A 16,116-nucleotide genomic window follows, 5' to 3' on the forward strand; every position below is an offset into this window, starting at 1 on the left:
GAGGCTTCCGAATTTTGCCCAACTCTCTGTTCATTTGGCTGTGTTCCCTCCAGCTTTTCTGCCTAGGATGACCTGAAAAACATCAAGTCCAGCTCCCCTGAGTAAGCAGACATTTAGCAGGCCTGATGTGATGCCGACTTACGTTGCAAAGAAACAGTCACTTACAAGTGTTACTAACTTTCTCCCACATAAATTATTTTTAGTTTTAATTTTTTAGAACATACTCTGTGGATTCAGCTTGAAGACAGCATGACCAGCAATTGTTTTAATATTAACTGGAGGCTCTTTTGTTGTCTGTTTTAGGATAGCCCAGATCTATGTGATGATTTTAATCCCTTCTCTTCCGGTAAGTGTCAAGAACATCCTTGCGTTTCGTGAACGGGGGCCTCCCCTCCTTTTGTTTGTTTATTTTATCAACGTGCTATTCATGCAAAAGTTGAAAATTTCTTGGACCTGTCGTCCCTACCCCACTGATCCTCAGAGCTTGTGCCACTTTGATGTCCAAGAGCTTAAATTAAATATAAACACTGATAAGGGGAAGACATTTCCTTCCTTATTCTAGGGTTACTTTTTTTTAAAATTAATTTTTATTGGGGTATAGTTGCTTTACAATGTTGTGTTAGTTTCTACTGTATAGCAAAGCGAATCAGCCATATGTATACATATGTCCCCTCTTGTCTGGATTTCCTTCCCGTTTAGGTCACCAAAAAGCATTGAGTTGAGTAGAGTTCCCTGAGCTATACAGTAGGTTCTCATTAGTTATCTATTTCATACACTATTTTATATCAACAGTGTATAGATGACAATCCCAACTTCCCAATTCGTCCCACCCCGTCCTCCACTTTCCCCTCTTGGTGTCCATATGTTTGTCCTCTACGTCTGTGTCTCTATTTCTGTTTTGCAAATAAGATCATCTGTACCATTTTTCTAGATTCCACATATATGCATTAATATATGGTATTTGTTTTTCTCCTTCTGACTGACTTCACTCTGCATGAGGGTCTCTAGGTTAGGGTTACCTTTGATTCCAAATTAATCAGGATGCTTCCTGGGCTCCGCCTGGATTTGGGGAAGGACCGCCAGCTGTCACCCTCGGAGCCATTCAGACGTCAAGGCAGCGAGTGGCTTCTCTCGAGCTGGTTAGAATTCGCTTTTGTCCTCACGGAGTCCGCTGGGAAAATCCAAATAGGTAGCATTTGATTATCCTAGCATTTGGTTAGCGTGGGTCTGAGTCTCTGAATTTGAGGTCACATAACAAGATAAATATCTTACTAAAAACCAGAACCGACGTCAACTGTGGGAATGAGACTTTTTTTTAATCAACAAGAGCTGTTTTTCTATTTTATCTTACAGGCCACATTCCTGTTCCAGCTGCAGGCAAAGTATTTACAAAGTCAGGTACAGATTCTTTAATAGTTTTACTCCATAATACTGGAAATGTGTACTCAATGTTTTTTTCCCTAACTCGACGTGGTATTTCTGTTTTATTTATTTATTAACGATAATTTTACTCTGTGCCAGATACTGTTCTAACTGCCTTATAAATACATTAACTTAATTCTAATAACAATGTGAGTAGGCTCTAGCCTTTCCATTTTTGGATAAGAAAACTAAGGTATGTAGATGAGGTGACTTGCCCACGGTCATACAGATTGTAAGCCAGGGAGCTGGGGTTTGAACTCAGCCTGGCTCCAAAGTCTGATCTAAAGTTTTCAAAATTTAAAAGTCTGTATTTCAGGGGCGGGCTTTTCCCTAGCTTTCCCCAGTTTGGGTTTTAGGCAGACACGCCCAACAGCGCGCTGAGAGTCATTTCTCGCAATCTTGCAACAAAGTAATTATCTTACCCAGCTTCACAGAGGAGGAGAGTTAGGGCTGAAGAGGGTAGGTTCTGAGTTGGCATTTGCTAGATCTTTTTCTACAAACTATCCTGCCTTAAGGATCTGCTTCGAGTATTTCTCTTTCCAACACGACAGCCCAGTGCTGGGCTAGGCCTGAGGGTTACGGTGGAAGGCGGGCTTCAAGGTGAAATGGGCTGAGGGTCCGAGGCTCTGGACCCTGGGCTGTCCCAGCTCACACCGCCCCTTCCCCCAGGCTCAGTGAGACTCGGGAGCCAGACCGAACCAAACGTGTGGCTCCTCGAAGTGGGGCCACCTGGGACCTGTCCCCCACCGGGCTGCACCTTCTCCATCCGGGCTGCACCTGTAGCCCCACCGTCGCGCGTCCATCTCGCCCATCCTTAACGCCCCCTTCCTCGCTCTGTGCCCCGACCCTGACTGTGCTTAGACAGAGATGCACTCGAGTGAGAACACTGAGGCTCCAGCAGAGGCCTTGTTGCGCTGAGGTCCCCAGGGTAGTGGGCTCTGGTCCAAGCTCCAGGCTGAGCGCTGTCACCACCTGCGTGTCCACAGCCTGCTTCCTGGCCCCGCGGGACTGGCCAGAGTGCCACGCTGCCAGCCGGGCCACCGCCCACCCACCCCAACCCCCCGGTAAATATCTTAGGGAATTTTCCATAAAAGTAATGGACAATTTTTTCCGAGGTTCTACCCGAGCTCTGTCTGGGTGGAGTCTTGTGGATGGATGTGCCCTGCCCTAGAGAGATGCCCGGCCCCGTCACATCCTCTAGGCCACCTGGTTTCTGGCTTTGCACCGGCCTCAGACTGACTGGCACCTGTTTTAGAGGAGGAGGACCCAGTGTCCCACGGCCACCACCGCAGCCATGTGCAGGGCCCCCCGGGGCCTCGTGTAGCACAGGGCAGGGTGGGTGCGGGCAGAGTTGAGAGGCGCTCCAGCCCACCGAACTGAGCCTCCAATGCCTGCGTGTCACCGTTTGTCCACGAAGCCATTGCACTTTGACAGTGGTCAGCCGTTTAAATGCAGGGGGAAAATGCAGAAGTCTTACTTAAAGAAAGTACCAGTGTCGCATGGGCAGCAGATACAAACGAAGTGAGTAAAGTAAGAATAAAGGGATGGGCGTTCACGGTACCCCTGCTCCGCCACGGGCATCGCTGGGTACTCTGGGTGAGGTGACCTCGTGTGCCCCCAGCCTTGGTCCTGGCGCTCGCAGGTGGTCTTTCCTTATAGACCTCACGCTGGGACCTGGCTGGCGTGGTTGTCCTCTCTCTTTTCTCGCTGGGATTCTGTGCCTGTGTGCACCCGCCTGGAAGCTCCCTGAAGCCCACGCTGTTGGGACTTTATGGAGGTGTCCTCACAAGGGCGTCCTCGTTCATTAGCTCCATTTCCAGCCCGTCCCCCCTCTCGAGAGTGGGGGTGGGGAGCCTGAAAACCGTGGTGACCGGAGCCCATCCCGGAGCCCATCCTGGGTCGCCTCATTAGAACAAAAGATACTCTTGGTACTCTTTATAACTAAGGAATTCATAAGGCTTTCAGGAGCTCTGTGTCAGAGCTGGGGTCAAAGACCAGATATTAGAATAAGAGATGCCCCTGGTGCTCTTAGCACTGAGGGAATGGCAAGGGTTTTAGGAGCCCTGTGCTGGGAGCCGGGCGGCGGAGGCCGATGTATGTTCCTTGCTCGCTCGCACCACCCAGCTGACAGGCTGTTGAAAGTGCTCATGTTTCCCTGTGTGCCTGGGGCTCTTAGGGCATCATCCTGCCTCAAGTGGTTACCGGCATTGCAGCGAACGTCCTCAACGTGGGCATGAATGCCCTCCTGCTGTACGCCCTGGACTTCGGAGTGGCGTGAGTAGTGACCCCTCCGTTCCTCACGTACTGAGTGCCTTCTGTGTGCCGGCTGGGATGCAGGGGAGGGGGCAGCCCAGTGGGGAATGCCAAGCTGTGTTCATGGGCAGCGGGTGCCCTGGAACCCGGGAGGGGGGAACGTTGGGGCTTAGTCCGGGGAGAGCGGGGAGCTGACACCCGCCCGGAGGAGGGTGATCCCGAGCCTGGGCACACAGGGAGGGGTGACCCCAGCAAAGGCAGGAGGTGGGCAGAGGCCTGTAGGGATTTTCCTGTTGTCCCTGGATTGTAAAGGAATGGAGCCAGATTCCGTCTCGAAGGAGCTCGAGCAGGCGGGGGTCACACAGAGTAAGACCTCCCCGGGCGGGTGCCACGTGCTGGTCCCCCCTCACTTGAGGCCCCCAGAGCCTGCTTCCTCCGTGTGGCTGGCGTGATCTCACCAGCACTCGTGGACCGGGCCCCGGCAGTTTTGAGGTGCTTTAGGGCAGTGTGTTCTTTCTTTTTTTCCGCTGTGCTGCACAGCTTGTGGGATCTTAGTTCCCCCACCAGGGACTGAACCTGGGCCACTGCAGTGAAAGCGCAGAGTCCTAACCGCTGGACCGCCAGGGAGTTCCCTAGGGCAGTGTGTTTCTTTACAAATGAAAACTGGTTTCGTGGGTCATGACCAGCACTTTGAAAGATTAAATATATTATGAATGAAATAAGATGAAATAGAATAGGAAATAGAACATGGCCTGGGGGTGTTTTTCATGAGATGTTTGCTTCTATGGCATGTGGGTACTGGATAATGACGGAAATTTAATTCTGTCGGTTGCAGTAAAAAATATATACAGTGGGCATCCCTGGTGGCACAGTGGTTGAGAGTCCGCCTGCCGATGCAGGGGACACGGATTTGTGCCCTGGTCCGGGAAGATCCCACATGCCGCGGAGCGGCTGGGCCCGTGAGCCATGGCCACTGAGCCTGCGCGTCCGGAGCCTGTACTCCTCAGCGGGAGAGACCACAACAGTGAGAGGCCCGCGTACCGCAAAAAAAAATAAAAAAATAAAAAGAATATATGTACACACACACACACACACACACACACACGCCATTAATTGAAGGATTATGCAGAGTTGGAACACAGACCAATCAATGAAAAAACATTTGTAACACCTTCCAGAAAACCGAAAGAGGCTTTGGCCGTGGGGGAGTGAAGAGTCAGGGGCCAAGTTTGAGAAGCGGTGACACTGACCCACGTAAGCATCTCAGCAGGCTTCTCTGAAGGTGAAGCTCAGAGACTGTCTTTTAGAAGGTTTTTTTAAACATATACAGAGGGCAGTTTGGGAACAGGTGGGTAAGAGGAGAAAAACACAGGGATGGATTAAGAAATGAAAAACTGTGAGAACTGGTCAGGAGAGTGAAATGAAGAAACAGAAGAGAATCAGAGTTCCTGGTCTCTGCGCCAGGACAGGGTACATTCTATTTGTGGGGCTAAAATGTCATCCATTGACGATGCTCTCAGGTTATTTCCCAAGACAAAACAAATTTGTTATAATCCTGGGAAATAAAACTACTATGACCCTAGACCAGTTGTTGAACACAGTTGCTGTCTGCCATAGCTTGCTTTATTTATTTATTTATCATCTATCTATCTATCTTTTGCTGTGCTGGGTCTCAGTTGCGGCATGCATGTGGGATCTAGTTCCCCGACCAGGGATCGAACCCTGGCCCCCTGCATTGGGAGTGCGGAGTCTTACCCACTGGACCACCAGGGAAATCCCTGCCATAGCCTTTGAACTAAGTATGTTTAAGAATTTATTTGATGGTTTATTTAAGGCTATCAGAACAAGGAAGGGTGATAAGTCTTTATGTCCTCTTGCTTTTCTAGTAGCATTGGGTTTTTCCACAAAAATTCAATCTTGATGAAAAGAAAACAAGTCTATTATAAGTGGATCTGGTGTTGAAAAAGAAGATAGTCCAGGAGCTATGGGCTCATCTAATCACTGTGAGAGCGAAAGCTTATTATTTGGGAGGAATGTACTCACGGGTGACGATAGCTTTTTCTCCTTCAGAGGATCTGCCTGGGCGAACACCACTTCCCAGTTCTCCCTGTCTGCTCTTCTCTTCCTGTACGTGTGGTGGAAAAAAATCCACGTCCACACCTGGGGAGGTAATGAGGACATTACTTTCTTATGTTATTTATTGTTCAGAAAGATGTGATTCTGGTCTCTGAATTTTTTTTTCCCTCAGACTTTTTTTGTTTTTATCTTTTGGGAAATTTAAAAATTCTATAAAATATTTAAGTTACTGAAAATATAAAAGTTACAGGTTCAACGTGAGTTTTTTTTTTTTTTTACATCTACGAAGGCAGCTTTTGTTCATAGAAACCTACTGGTTTGTAAGAATTAATATTAAGTGAGTTAAAATTGCAAATACAAAATCCTAGCTGTTTCTTGCAAATCACTCTGCTCTGTTCAAGTGAAGTTTGATTAATGTCTTATCAAATCACATGAACAGATGGAACTCTTAAACAGTCAGCACCACTTTCAACTTAGCTAAAGTCCCTTAAGTATCCTAACATCCATTTATAAATTTAGTAAAATAGATCTGTTTTTTTTTTTTCTTCCCTGGTACGCGGGCCTCTCACTGTTGTGGCCTCTCCCGTTGCGGAGCACAGGCTCTGGATGCGCAGGCTCAGCAGCCATGGCTCACGGGCCCAGCCGCTCCGCGGCACGTGGGATCTTCCCAGACCGGGGAACGAACCTGTGTCCCCTGCATCGGCAGGCGGACTCTCAACCACTGCACCACCAAGGGATGCCCAATAGATCTGTTTTTGTTTTCTATTTTTTTTTTTTTTTTTGGTTTTTGGTTTTTGATTGTGGTACGCGGGCCTCTCACTGTTGTGGCCTCTCCCGCTGCGGAGCACAGGCTCCGGACGCACAGGCTCAGCGGCCACGGCTCACGGGCCCAGCCACTCCGCGGCATGTGGGATCCTCCCAGACCGGGGCACGAACCCGTGTCCCCTGCATCGGCAGGCAGACTCTCAACCACTGCGCCACCAGGGAAGCCCTGTTTTCTATTTTTTGAATTGTAGTAAAATATATGTAATATAAAATTTGACATTTTAACCGTTTTTAAATGTACAATTTAGTGCCCTTAAGTACATTCACAGTGTTATGCAATTATCACCACCATCCATTTCTAAAACATTTTTCTCTCTCCAAATAGAAACTCTACCCATTAAGCAGTAAGTTCCCATTTTCCCTCTGCCCAGCCCTGGGTAACCTCTACTTTCTGTCCCTTTCTGTTGATCTTGTACCTGACACTTTGCTGAACTGATCTGTTCTTTCTAGGAGCTTTCTTGTGGATTCTTTGGGTAGGTATAGGATGGTGTCATGTGTGAAGAGAGAATTTTACTTTTTCCTTTCCAGTCTTTTTTTTTTTTTAAGAATTCTTTTTTCTGTGTGGTTTTTTTAAAAAAAATTATTTATTTTATTTTTGGCTGCGTTGGGTTTTTGTTGCTGTGCGTGGGCTTTCTCTAGTTGCGGTGAACGGGGTCTACTCTTCATCGCAGTGCGCAGGCTTCTCATTGCAGTGGCTTCTCTTGTTGCAGAGCATGGGCTCTAGGCATGCAGGCTTCAGTAGTTGCAGCACGCAGGCTCGGCAGTTGTGGCTCACGGGCTCTAGAGTGCAGGCTCAGTAGTTGTGGTGCATGGGCTTAGTTGCTCCGCGGCATGTGGGATCTTCCCGGACCAGGGATTAAACCCGTGTCCCCCTGCATTGGCAGGTGGATTCTTAACCACTGCGCCACCAGGGAAGCCCCTCCTTTCCAGTCTTGATGGGAAGGAACAAGTAAAATTCTTTTCATTACTCTTTACAATTTAGGTATAGTGAATTTTTGATTTTAGTTTCAGGTGTACAGTATAGTGATAGAAAAATTTTATAGATTATACTCCATTTATAGTTATTATAAAATATTGGCTATATTCCCTGTGCTGTACCATATATCCTGGTAGCTTATTTATTTTATACACAATAGTTTGTACTCTTAATCCCCTACCTTTATTTTGCCCCTTCCCCTTCTCTCTCCCTACTGATAACCACTAGTTTGTTCTCTGTATCTGTGAGTCTGTTTCATTATATTCACTAGTTTTATTTTTTAGACATATAAGTGGTACCATACAGTATTTGTCTTCCTCTGTTTCACTTATTTCATCAAGCATAATACCCTCCAGGTCCATCCATGTTGCTGCAAATGGCATTATTTCATTTTTTTATGGCCAAGTAATATTCCATTGTACGTACGTACCACATCTTCTTTATCCATTCTTCTGCTGATGGACATTTAGGTTGTTTCCATGTCTTCGCTATTGTGAATAGTGCTGCTTTGAACATTGGGGTGCATATATCTTTTGAATTAGTCTTTTCCTTATTTTTTGGATATATACCCAGGAGTGGGATTGCTGGATCATATATAGTAGTTCTATTTTCAGAATTTTGAGGAAACTCCATACTGTTCTCCGTAGTGGCTGCACCAATTTACATTTTCATCAACAGTGCAAGAGGGTTCCCTTTTCTCCACATCCTTGCCAACATTTGTTATCTGTGGTCTTCTTTGATGATGGCCATTCTGACCTGTGTGAGGTGATATCTCATTGCAGTTTTAATCTGCATTTCTCTTGATGATTAGTGATGTTGAGCATCTTTTCATGTGCCTGTTGGCCATCTGTATGTCTTTGGAAAAATGTCTATTCAAGTCTTCTGCCTATTAATCAAAAAATTTTTTATTATTTATTTTTGGCTGCGTTGGGTCTTCATTGCTGTGCACGGGCTTTCTCTATTTGCGGTGAGCGGGGGCTACTCTTCATTGCTATGCGCGGGCTTCTCATTGCAGTGGCTTCTCTTGTTGCAGAGCACGGGCTCTAGGCACTCGGGCTTCAGTAGTTGTGGCACACAGGCTCAGTAGTTGTGGCTCGCGGGCTCCAGAGCACAGGTTCAGTAGTTGTGGCGCATGGGCCACAACTGCGCCACCAGGGAAGTCCCAGGATTGTTTATTTATTTATTTATTTATTTTGCGGTACGTGGGCCTCTCACTGTTGTGGCCTCTCCCGTTGTGGAGCACAGGCTCTGGGCGCGCAGGCTCAGCCGCTCCGCGGCATGTGGGATCTTCCCGGACCAGGGCACGAACCTGTGTCCCCTGCATTGGCAGGTGGACTCTCAACCACTGCACCACCAGAGAAGCCCAGGATTGTTTGTTTTTTGATGTTCAGTTGTATGAGTTCTTTGTATATTTTGGATATTAATCCCTTATCATATATATGGTTTGCAAATATCTTCTTATTTTATTTGGGTCCTCTCTCTTTTCTTCTTGGTGAGCCTGGCTAAAGGTTTATCAGTTTTGTTTATCTTTTCAAAAAACCAGCTCTGGGTTTCATTGATCTTTTCTATTGTGGTTTTTTTTTTTTTAAATCTCTCTTTCATTTATTTCCCCTCTGATCTTTACTTCCTTTCTTCTGCTGACTTTGGGCTTTGTTTTTCTTTTTCTAATTCTTTTAGGTGGGAGGTTAGGTAGTTTATTTGAGATTTTTCTTGTTTCTTGAGGAAGGCCTGTGTGGCTATAAACTTCCGTCTGCTTGTGCTGTATACCATAGATTTTTGCAGTGTTGTGTTTCCATTTTCATTTGTATCAAGTTATTTTCTGATTTCCTCTTTGATTTCTTAATTGACCCATTGGTTTTTCAGTAGCATGTTTTTCAGTCTCCATGTGTTTCTTCTTTTCCCATTTTTCTTTCTAAGTTGTTTTCTAGTTTTATACTGTTGTGGTTGGAAAAAAATGCTTGATATATAATTTCTGTCCTCTTACATTTGTTGTTACAAATTGTTGTTACATTTGTTGAGGCTTGTTTTGTGGCTCAGCATGTGATCGATCCTGCAGAATGTCCATTGTGCACTTGAAAAGAATGTGTAATTCTGCTGTTTTTGGTTGTAATGTCCTGTAGATATCTGTTAAGTCCAACTGGTGTATTGTGTCATTTAAGACCACATTGATTTTCTGTCCACTGATGTAAGTGGGGTGTTACTACTACTATTGTATTATTGTCAATTTCTCCCCATATGTCAGTATCCATTTAACAATTCTCCATGCTCCCTTCCCCCAGCTCCTGGCAACCACTGTCTTCCTTTCTGATTCTGTGAGTTTGACTACTCTTGATATCTCACATAAGTAAAATTATACAGTATGTGTCTTCTGTGCCTTTGTCTTATGTGTTAGCGTAATGACCTCGAGGTTCATCCATTCTGTAGCATATGTCAGAATTTCCTTCCTGGACCGTGTGGTAGTTCTGTTTTTAATTTTTTGAGGAACCACCATACTGTTTTCCCATAGCGGCTGCATCATTTTACATTCCCACCAACAGTGCACAAGGCTTCCAGTTTATCCACATCCTCACCAACACTTGTTATTTTCTATTTGTGTGTTGTTTTAAAGCAGCCGCCTGATGGGTGTGAGATGATATCTTATTGTTTTTTTGATTTGCATTTTCCTAGTGATCAGCGATGTTGAGCGTTTTTAAAAAATGTGCCAGTTGGCTATTTGTGTATCCTCTTTGGAGAAATGTCTGCTCAAGTCCTTTGCCCATTTTTTTTGTTTGTTTTGTTTTTTTGTTTGTTTTTTAATTTATTTATTTTATGGCTGTGTTGGGTCTTCGTTGCTGTGCGTGGGCTGTCTCTAGTTGCGGAGAGCGGGGGCTACTCTTTGTTGTGGTGCGCGGGCTTCTCATTGTGGTGGTTTCTCTTGTTGCGGAGCGTGGGCTCTAAGTGCACAGGCTCAGTAGTTGTGGCACACGGGCTCAGTAGTTGTGGCTCGTGGGCTCTAGAGCACAGGCTCAGTAGTTATGGCACATGGGCTTAGTTGCTCTGCGGCATGTGGGAACTTCCCAGACCAGGGCTCGAACCCATGTCCCCTGCATTGGCAGGCAGATTCTGAACCACTGCGCCACCAGCCTTTGCCCACTTTTTAATTGTTGCTGCTGAACTGTAGGAATTCTTTCTATACTCTGGATATTATGATATCCAGGTATCCTTTTCAGATGGAATATTTACTAGTATCTTCTCCCGTGTGTTGCCCTTTCACTCTGTTGATTGTGTCCTTTAACACCCAGACATTTTCAATTTTGATGTAGTTCAGTTTATCCAGTTTTACTTCAGTTGCTTGTGAGCACAGTGGAGTTCATCTAATCATTCTGCCACGTGTACGCCCAGCGTTCCACTTTCCCCTATAGTGCCCATCCATCATATTTTACTCTTCTAGCTCCCCAGTGATTGTATCCTTGATGCCCCCATCATCCCACAAGCACACTGGCCACAGGGATACCTATGTGGTTTCTTATGGGACTCTGCACACGTTTCTCTGCTGCGTGTAACGGGAGTGAAACGTGTGGGTCACAGGGCGTATACAGACTTCAGTTTCACTACATTTTGTCAGCCTTGTTCCCACCATCTCAAACTCTGGGCTTGTTGACCTCTTTAAAGTACATTGTTTTTCCGGTGAACACCGGCTCCTCCCAGACTCTGAGCTTCTGGTGCGGGCACGCGTGTGAGATAGAACTGTTGGTGTCAGACTGTGGAAGAGTAAATGCTGTGTTCTTTCCTGTCCTCCAGGTTGGACCAGGGACTGTTTCCAGGAGTGGGGCTCCTTCATCCAGCTGGCCATCCCCAGCAAGTTCATGGTGTGCATTGAGTGGTGGACCTTTGAAGTCGGAACCTTCCTTGCAGGTTGGTCAGCACTTCGGTAGAAACCTGTCACCAGCCTGGTTAATCATGTCTACAGAGCTTTCCAGGAGACCCAAGTTTGCTTCTCCTTCCTCTTGGTCTTATCAGGCCCTCGTGGAAGATCTCCGTACAGGTCTCACTGCCCATGCGACCATAAGCACACTATTCAGGCTGGGTGGGGCTTTGTGCTACCCCACTGCCTTTCATTTTGTAGCTTTGAAAGGGACGATCGCTAAGGTCATGGAGCGACCTGCCAAGGTCACGGAGCAGAACAAAGCCCGAGTCTAGGTCTCAGGACGCTGGCCACTGTGTGGCTCGGCCGACTGTTGCTGGGCGTTTACAGAGTGACGGATTTTGCTGTGTTGTAGCCTCGCTCTGTTTCTTTCCGACCCAGAACAGTTTTGGTCACGGGCATTCACCTTAGCCATCCACTGCTAGTGGAGGAACAGAGGAAACAGCAGAGACAGAGGGTAATAATACTTGATCTGAAAGTTTCTGTGGACACTGGAATGCGTTCATAGTGCCATCACTTCTCATGGAGTTCCACTGCCCTCTGTCCTTCCCTCCGTACTGTGGTCCCCCGTCTCCCTGAAGGATGACCTGCACCCCCGGACACCGCCTGGTTTTCTACTTAAGCCCCGTGTTTTGTTGCCTGGTGAAGTGGGGGCTTCTGGAATGAGCCTGTGTCCCATCTTAGCTGCTGCAGTTCCTGGATGCTTCCTGAATGGGCTTCTCCTTGGCACAGACAGTGAATTCTGCCATTGGATTACACTTCTGGGGGCAACCTTGGCTTCTCTGAAATTACATTAGGTTCTAGTTTCATAAGGAAAATGTTCACTTTACTCCACTTTTTGAACATTTCAGGATTGATGAGCGTGACAGAGCTTGGAGCCCAGGCCGTCATTTATGTACTGGCTTCTGTGGCCTACATGGTAAGGCGATGCCGTGCTGTCCACTCAGAGAGTTAGACGGTACGAGGGGGGAGCGCAGCTGGAGAAGCAAGTGTGGATTTTGGAGCCAGACACACTGCTGGGTGTGGGTCCTGGCCGTGCTGCTTCCCAGCTGTGTGATGCTGGGCTCCTTACATAACCTTTCTGAGCTTAACTTTCCCCGTATACACAGTGGGAAAAAATACCTACCTGGCAGGTGAAAATTAAGACAAAGCTTATATAAAATACTTAGCAGAATGCCTGGCATGTTTATTGGAAATAACGGAGTTTACTGCAAATAACTTGGTGCTGGGATATGGTGGGGCATAAGGTGCAGACGGTCCCTGTCTCTTGTGGCTGGTGGGCTGGCGTGGAGATAAGCAAGCAAAGAGATGAATAAGAGCATGATACAGACATATAACATGCACCATAAAAGAAGCAAACAACAAAATAAGTCTAAGCTGTATGAAAACAGAGACAGACACCTTTTTAGATAGGCGTTGAGGAACGGTCCTCCTGAGTTGCTGTGTAAGCGGAGACTTGAAGGGTGAGAAGGTGCCAGCCCGGGAAGCCCACAGTCAGGGCTGACCACAGGCCCTGAGATGCAGGGATGCACGAGAGCCCTTGCATATTCAGGGACCTGATACGAGCCCGGCTGAGGGGTTAGCGAGGAGAGAAGCTTCTTGCCGCTGTGTAGAAGCTGGCTTGGAGGACAGGTGTGGGATGGGAGGCGGGAAGGAGGCTGTTGGAGTCGTCGAGGGGAGCAAGTGGAAGGCGGCTGGTGGTGGAGAAGGGGCAGAGAGGCTGAGTTAGTGATGCCGTTGGGCAGAGCGGAAGTGACAGGACCAGGGTTTGGATGTGGGAGGCTTGGCAACGCACGGGAAGAACCACAAATGCCTCCAGGGTTTCGGGCTTGAACAGCTGCGTGGCGTCAGGCCTTTTGCCTTCTGAGGCTTTCTGAATATTCCAGTTCTGCACATATAGGCCCTTTGTTCCTTGGTTTTGAAAAACAGATGCCACCTGGGCAGTAGGATGAGGGGCCATTTTTGTTTCTGTTTACATATGTTTTTTTAGTCTTAAAAGTGAAAGAAGGACTTAGTGGGGGATTGATGTGGTCGTGTAGGAGTGAGCCGGGAGGGTGTCTAAGGGCAAACCCCAAGACACAGGAGTCAGCAGCAGAAGGAGACCCCCACCAAGAGCCAGGCCCAGGCAGGTGTGGAAGGGGGGCGACCCCGAGAACAGGTCGTGGAAGAGCCAGGGAGAGGGTGGGAAGGGTCCCTTGGATTTAGGGTCATCGGAGACATTCTGGAGTGATGAAAAGCAGGAGACAGATGTGGGCACCGACCTTCTCGGGGTGAGGAAGCAGAGGCTGCTGGGAGTCAGTTCTGTCTAGAGGATTGGCTGTTGATGGGGGAAGGATTCCATCAAGGCACGATTTGGTTTTGCTTCTGTTTTTTAAAAAAAGTAATTAATTTATCTTTGGCTGCATTGGGTCTTCGTTTTGGTGTGTGGGCTTCTCATTGCAGTGGCTTCTCTTGTTGCGGAGCATGGGCTCTAGGTGCGCCGGCTTCAGTAGTTGTGGCGCACGGGCTTAGTTGTTCCGTGGCATGTGGGATCTTCCCGGACCAGGGCTCGGGATTCTTAACCACTGTGCCACCAGGGAAGTCCTTGCTTCTATTTTTAAATGGTGGCCCTGGAGTTTGTTTGGGTTTTTTGTTTGTTTTTTGTTTGTTTGTTTGTTCTTTTGCAGTACGCGGGCCTCTCACTGTTGTGGCCTCTCCCGTTGCGGAGCACAGGCTCCGGACACGCAGGCTCAGTGGCCATGGCTCACGGGCCCAGCTGCTCCGCGGCATATGGGATCTTCCCGGACCGGGGCACGAACCCGTGTCCCCTGCATCGGCAGGCGGACTCTCAACCATTGCGCCACCAGGGAAGCCCTGTTTGTTTGTTTTTAATATTTTTATTTATTTATTTATTTGGCTGTGTTGGGTCTTAATTGCAGCATGTGGGCTCTGCATTGCAGCACATGGGCTTCTCGTTGTGGTGTGCAGGCTCTAGAGCGTGCAGGCTCAGTAGTTGCAGCACGTGGGCTCTCTAGTTGTGGCATGCAGGCTCCAGAGCATGTGGGCTCTATAGTTGCGGCAAGCAGGCTTAGTTGCCCTGCACCATTTGGGATCTTAGTTCCCAACCAGGGATCAAACCCAAGTCCCCTGCGTCGGAAGGTGGATTCTTAACCACTGGGCCACCAGGGAAGTCCCGTGGAGCTTGTTTATAGGTTTGCAGTAAACCGAAGCTATCTACCAATTCTACGTTATGTTCATATCTTCTGTTTTTCTACCTGTTCTATCACAGGCTTCAATTTTAATTTTTATTTTTAATTGTGGTAAAATACACATAACGTGAAGTCTACCATCCTAACTACCATTTTAACTGCCTAATTCAGTAGTGTTAAGCATATTTTGATTGTTGTACAACCAATCTCCAGAACTTATTCCTCTTGCAAAACTGAAACTCTGCTCATTGAATAATTCCCATTCCTCCTGCCCTCAGCCTCTGGCAACCACCATTCTAGTTTCTGTTTCTTGTCCCAGGCTTCCCTTTGTTAGAGACTGTGAAGCAATAAGTGCTCATTATTTTTATGGAAAAAAAACAAGTCCCCTTAGTGGTGAACTTAAAATAAAAATGATAAAATACAGAGAAATAATCCACTGAGAGCAAGAGTTAACAGATACAGGAAAGTTAGAGTTTGGCGTTTGAGATGATGGTATAATCATCAGAGAATAGAAAAGTCGTATGTTCAGAATCATTCAACATAAAAGAAGAAATTGATACCCAAAGAATATTTGGAAAACAACCAAGTAGGATTTAAAAAAAATGAAAATATAGCCACAGAAATTTAATACTTCATAGATTAGTTAAAACTGAAAAATCTAATAATGAACTTGAAGATAGATCTGTGGAAATTCCCATAATAAAACAAAGGCATATAAATAGATGGAATTAGATATGCAGACCAATGAAATAGAATAGAGAGCCCAGAAGTAAACCCTCACATATATTGTGAAGTGATTTTTGACAAAAACAACTGTTCCTGGGAAAACTGGATATCCACATGCAAAAGAATGAAGTTGGACCTTACCTAACACCATGTGCAAAGATCAACTCAAAGTGGATCTAAGACTTAAAACAATAAAACTCTTAGAAGTATATACATAAGTCAGAAGCTTCACAACATTGGATTTGGCAATGACTTCTTGGATATGACAGCAAAGGCACAGGCAACAAAAGAAAAATAGACAATTGGACTTTATAAAAATTTTATAATTTTGTGCATCAAAAGACAGTATCAACAGAGTAAAAAGGCAATCCACAGAATGGGAGAAAATATTTGCAAATCACCTATGTGATAAAGATTACTAATCAGAATATATAGACAACTCTTAAAACTCAATAACAAAAAACAAAACATCCTGTTGTTAAAATGAGCAAAGGACTTGAACGGGTGTTATCTCCAAGGAAGATATACAAATGGCCAATAAGCACATGAAAAGATGCTCAGTATCACCGATCATTAGGAAATGCAAATGAAAACTACAGTGAGATACCTCCTCACACCCATTAGAATGGCTACTCTTGAGAAAAAAAGAAAAAAAAAAGAAACAGAAAATAAGTGTTGGCGAGGGTGTAGAAATATTGGAACCCTTATGCAGTGTCAGTTGGAATGTAAAATGATGCAGCTGCCAT

General features: G+C 46.3%; 1 protein-coding gene and 1 pseudogene across 2 annotated transcripts in view; one reads left to right on the forward strand and one right to left on the reverse strand.

The window, feature by feature from the left end:
• The window catches only part of LOC137212253 (receptor-binding cancer antigen expressed on SiSo cells pseudogene), a 109,836-nt pseudogene that overhangs the window by 24,325 nt on the left and 69,395 nt on the right, over nt 1–16,116 (reverse strand).
• LOC137212250 (multidrug and toxin extrusion protein 2-like) overlaps nt 5,347–16,116 on the forward strand; it is a 352,581-nt gene continuing 341,811 nt past the window's right edge. For both annotated transcript variants that reach the window (XR_010937412.1, XM_067715429.1), the window contains exons 1-3: nt 5,347–5,843; nt 11,333–11,446; nt 12,308–12,375. Coding sequence is in view for 1 of the 2 variants with exons in the window: in XM_067715429.1 (XP_067571530.1) it covers nt 5,660–5,843; nt 11,333–11,446; nt 12,308–12,375 (366 nt within the window). In the remaining variant the exon portion in view is untranslated. The remainder of the gene's footprint in view (nt 5,844–11,332; nt 11,447–12,307; nt 12,376–16,116) is intronic.

Source organism: Pseudorca crassidens, chromosome 19, assembly GCF_039906515.1.
Source record: "Pseudorca crassidens isolate mPseCra1 chromosome 19, mPseCra1.hap1, whole genome shotgun sequence".
NCBI lineage: Eukaryota > Metazoa > Chordata > Mammalia > Artiodactyla > Delphinidae > Pseudorca > Pseudorca crassidens.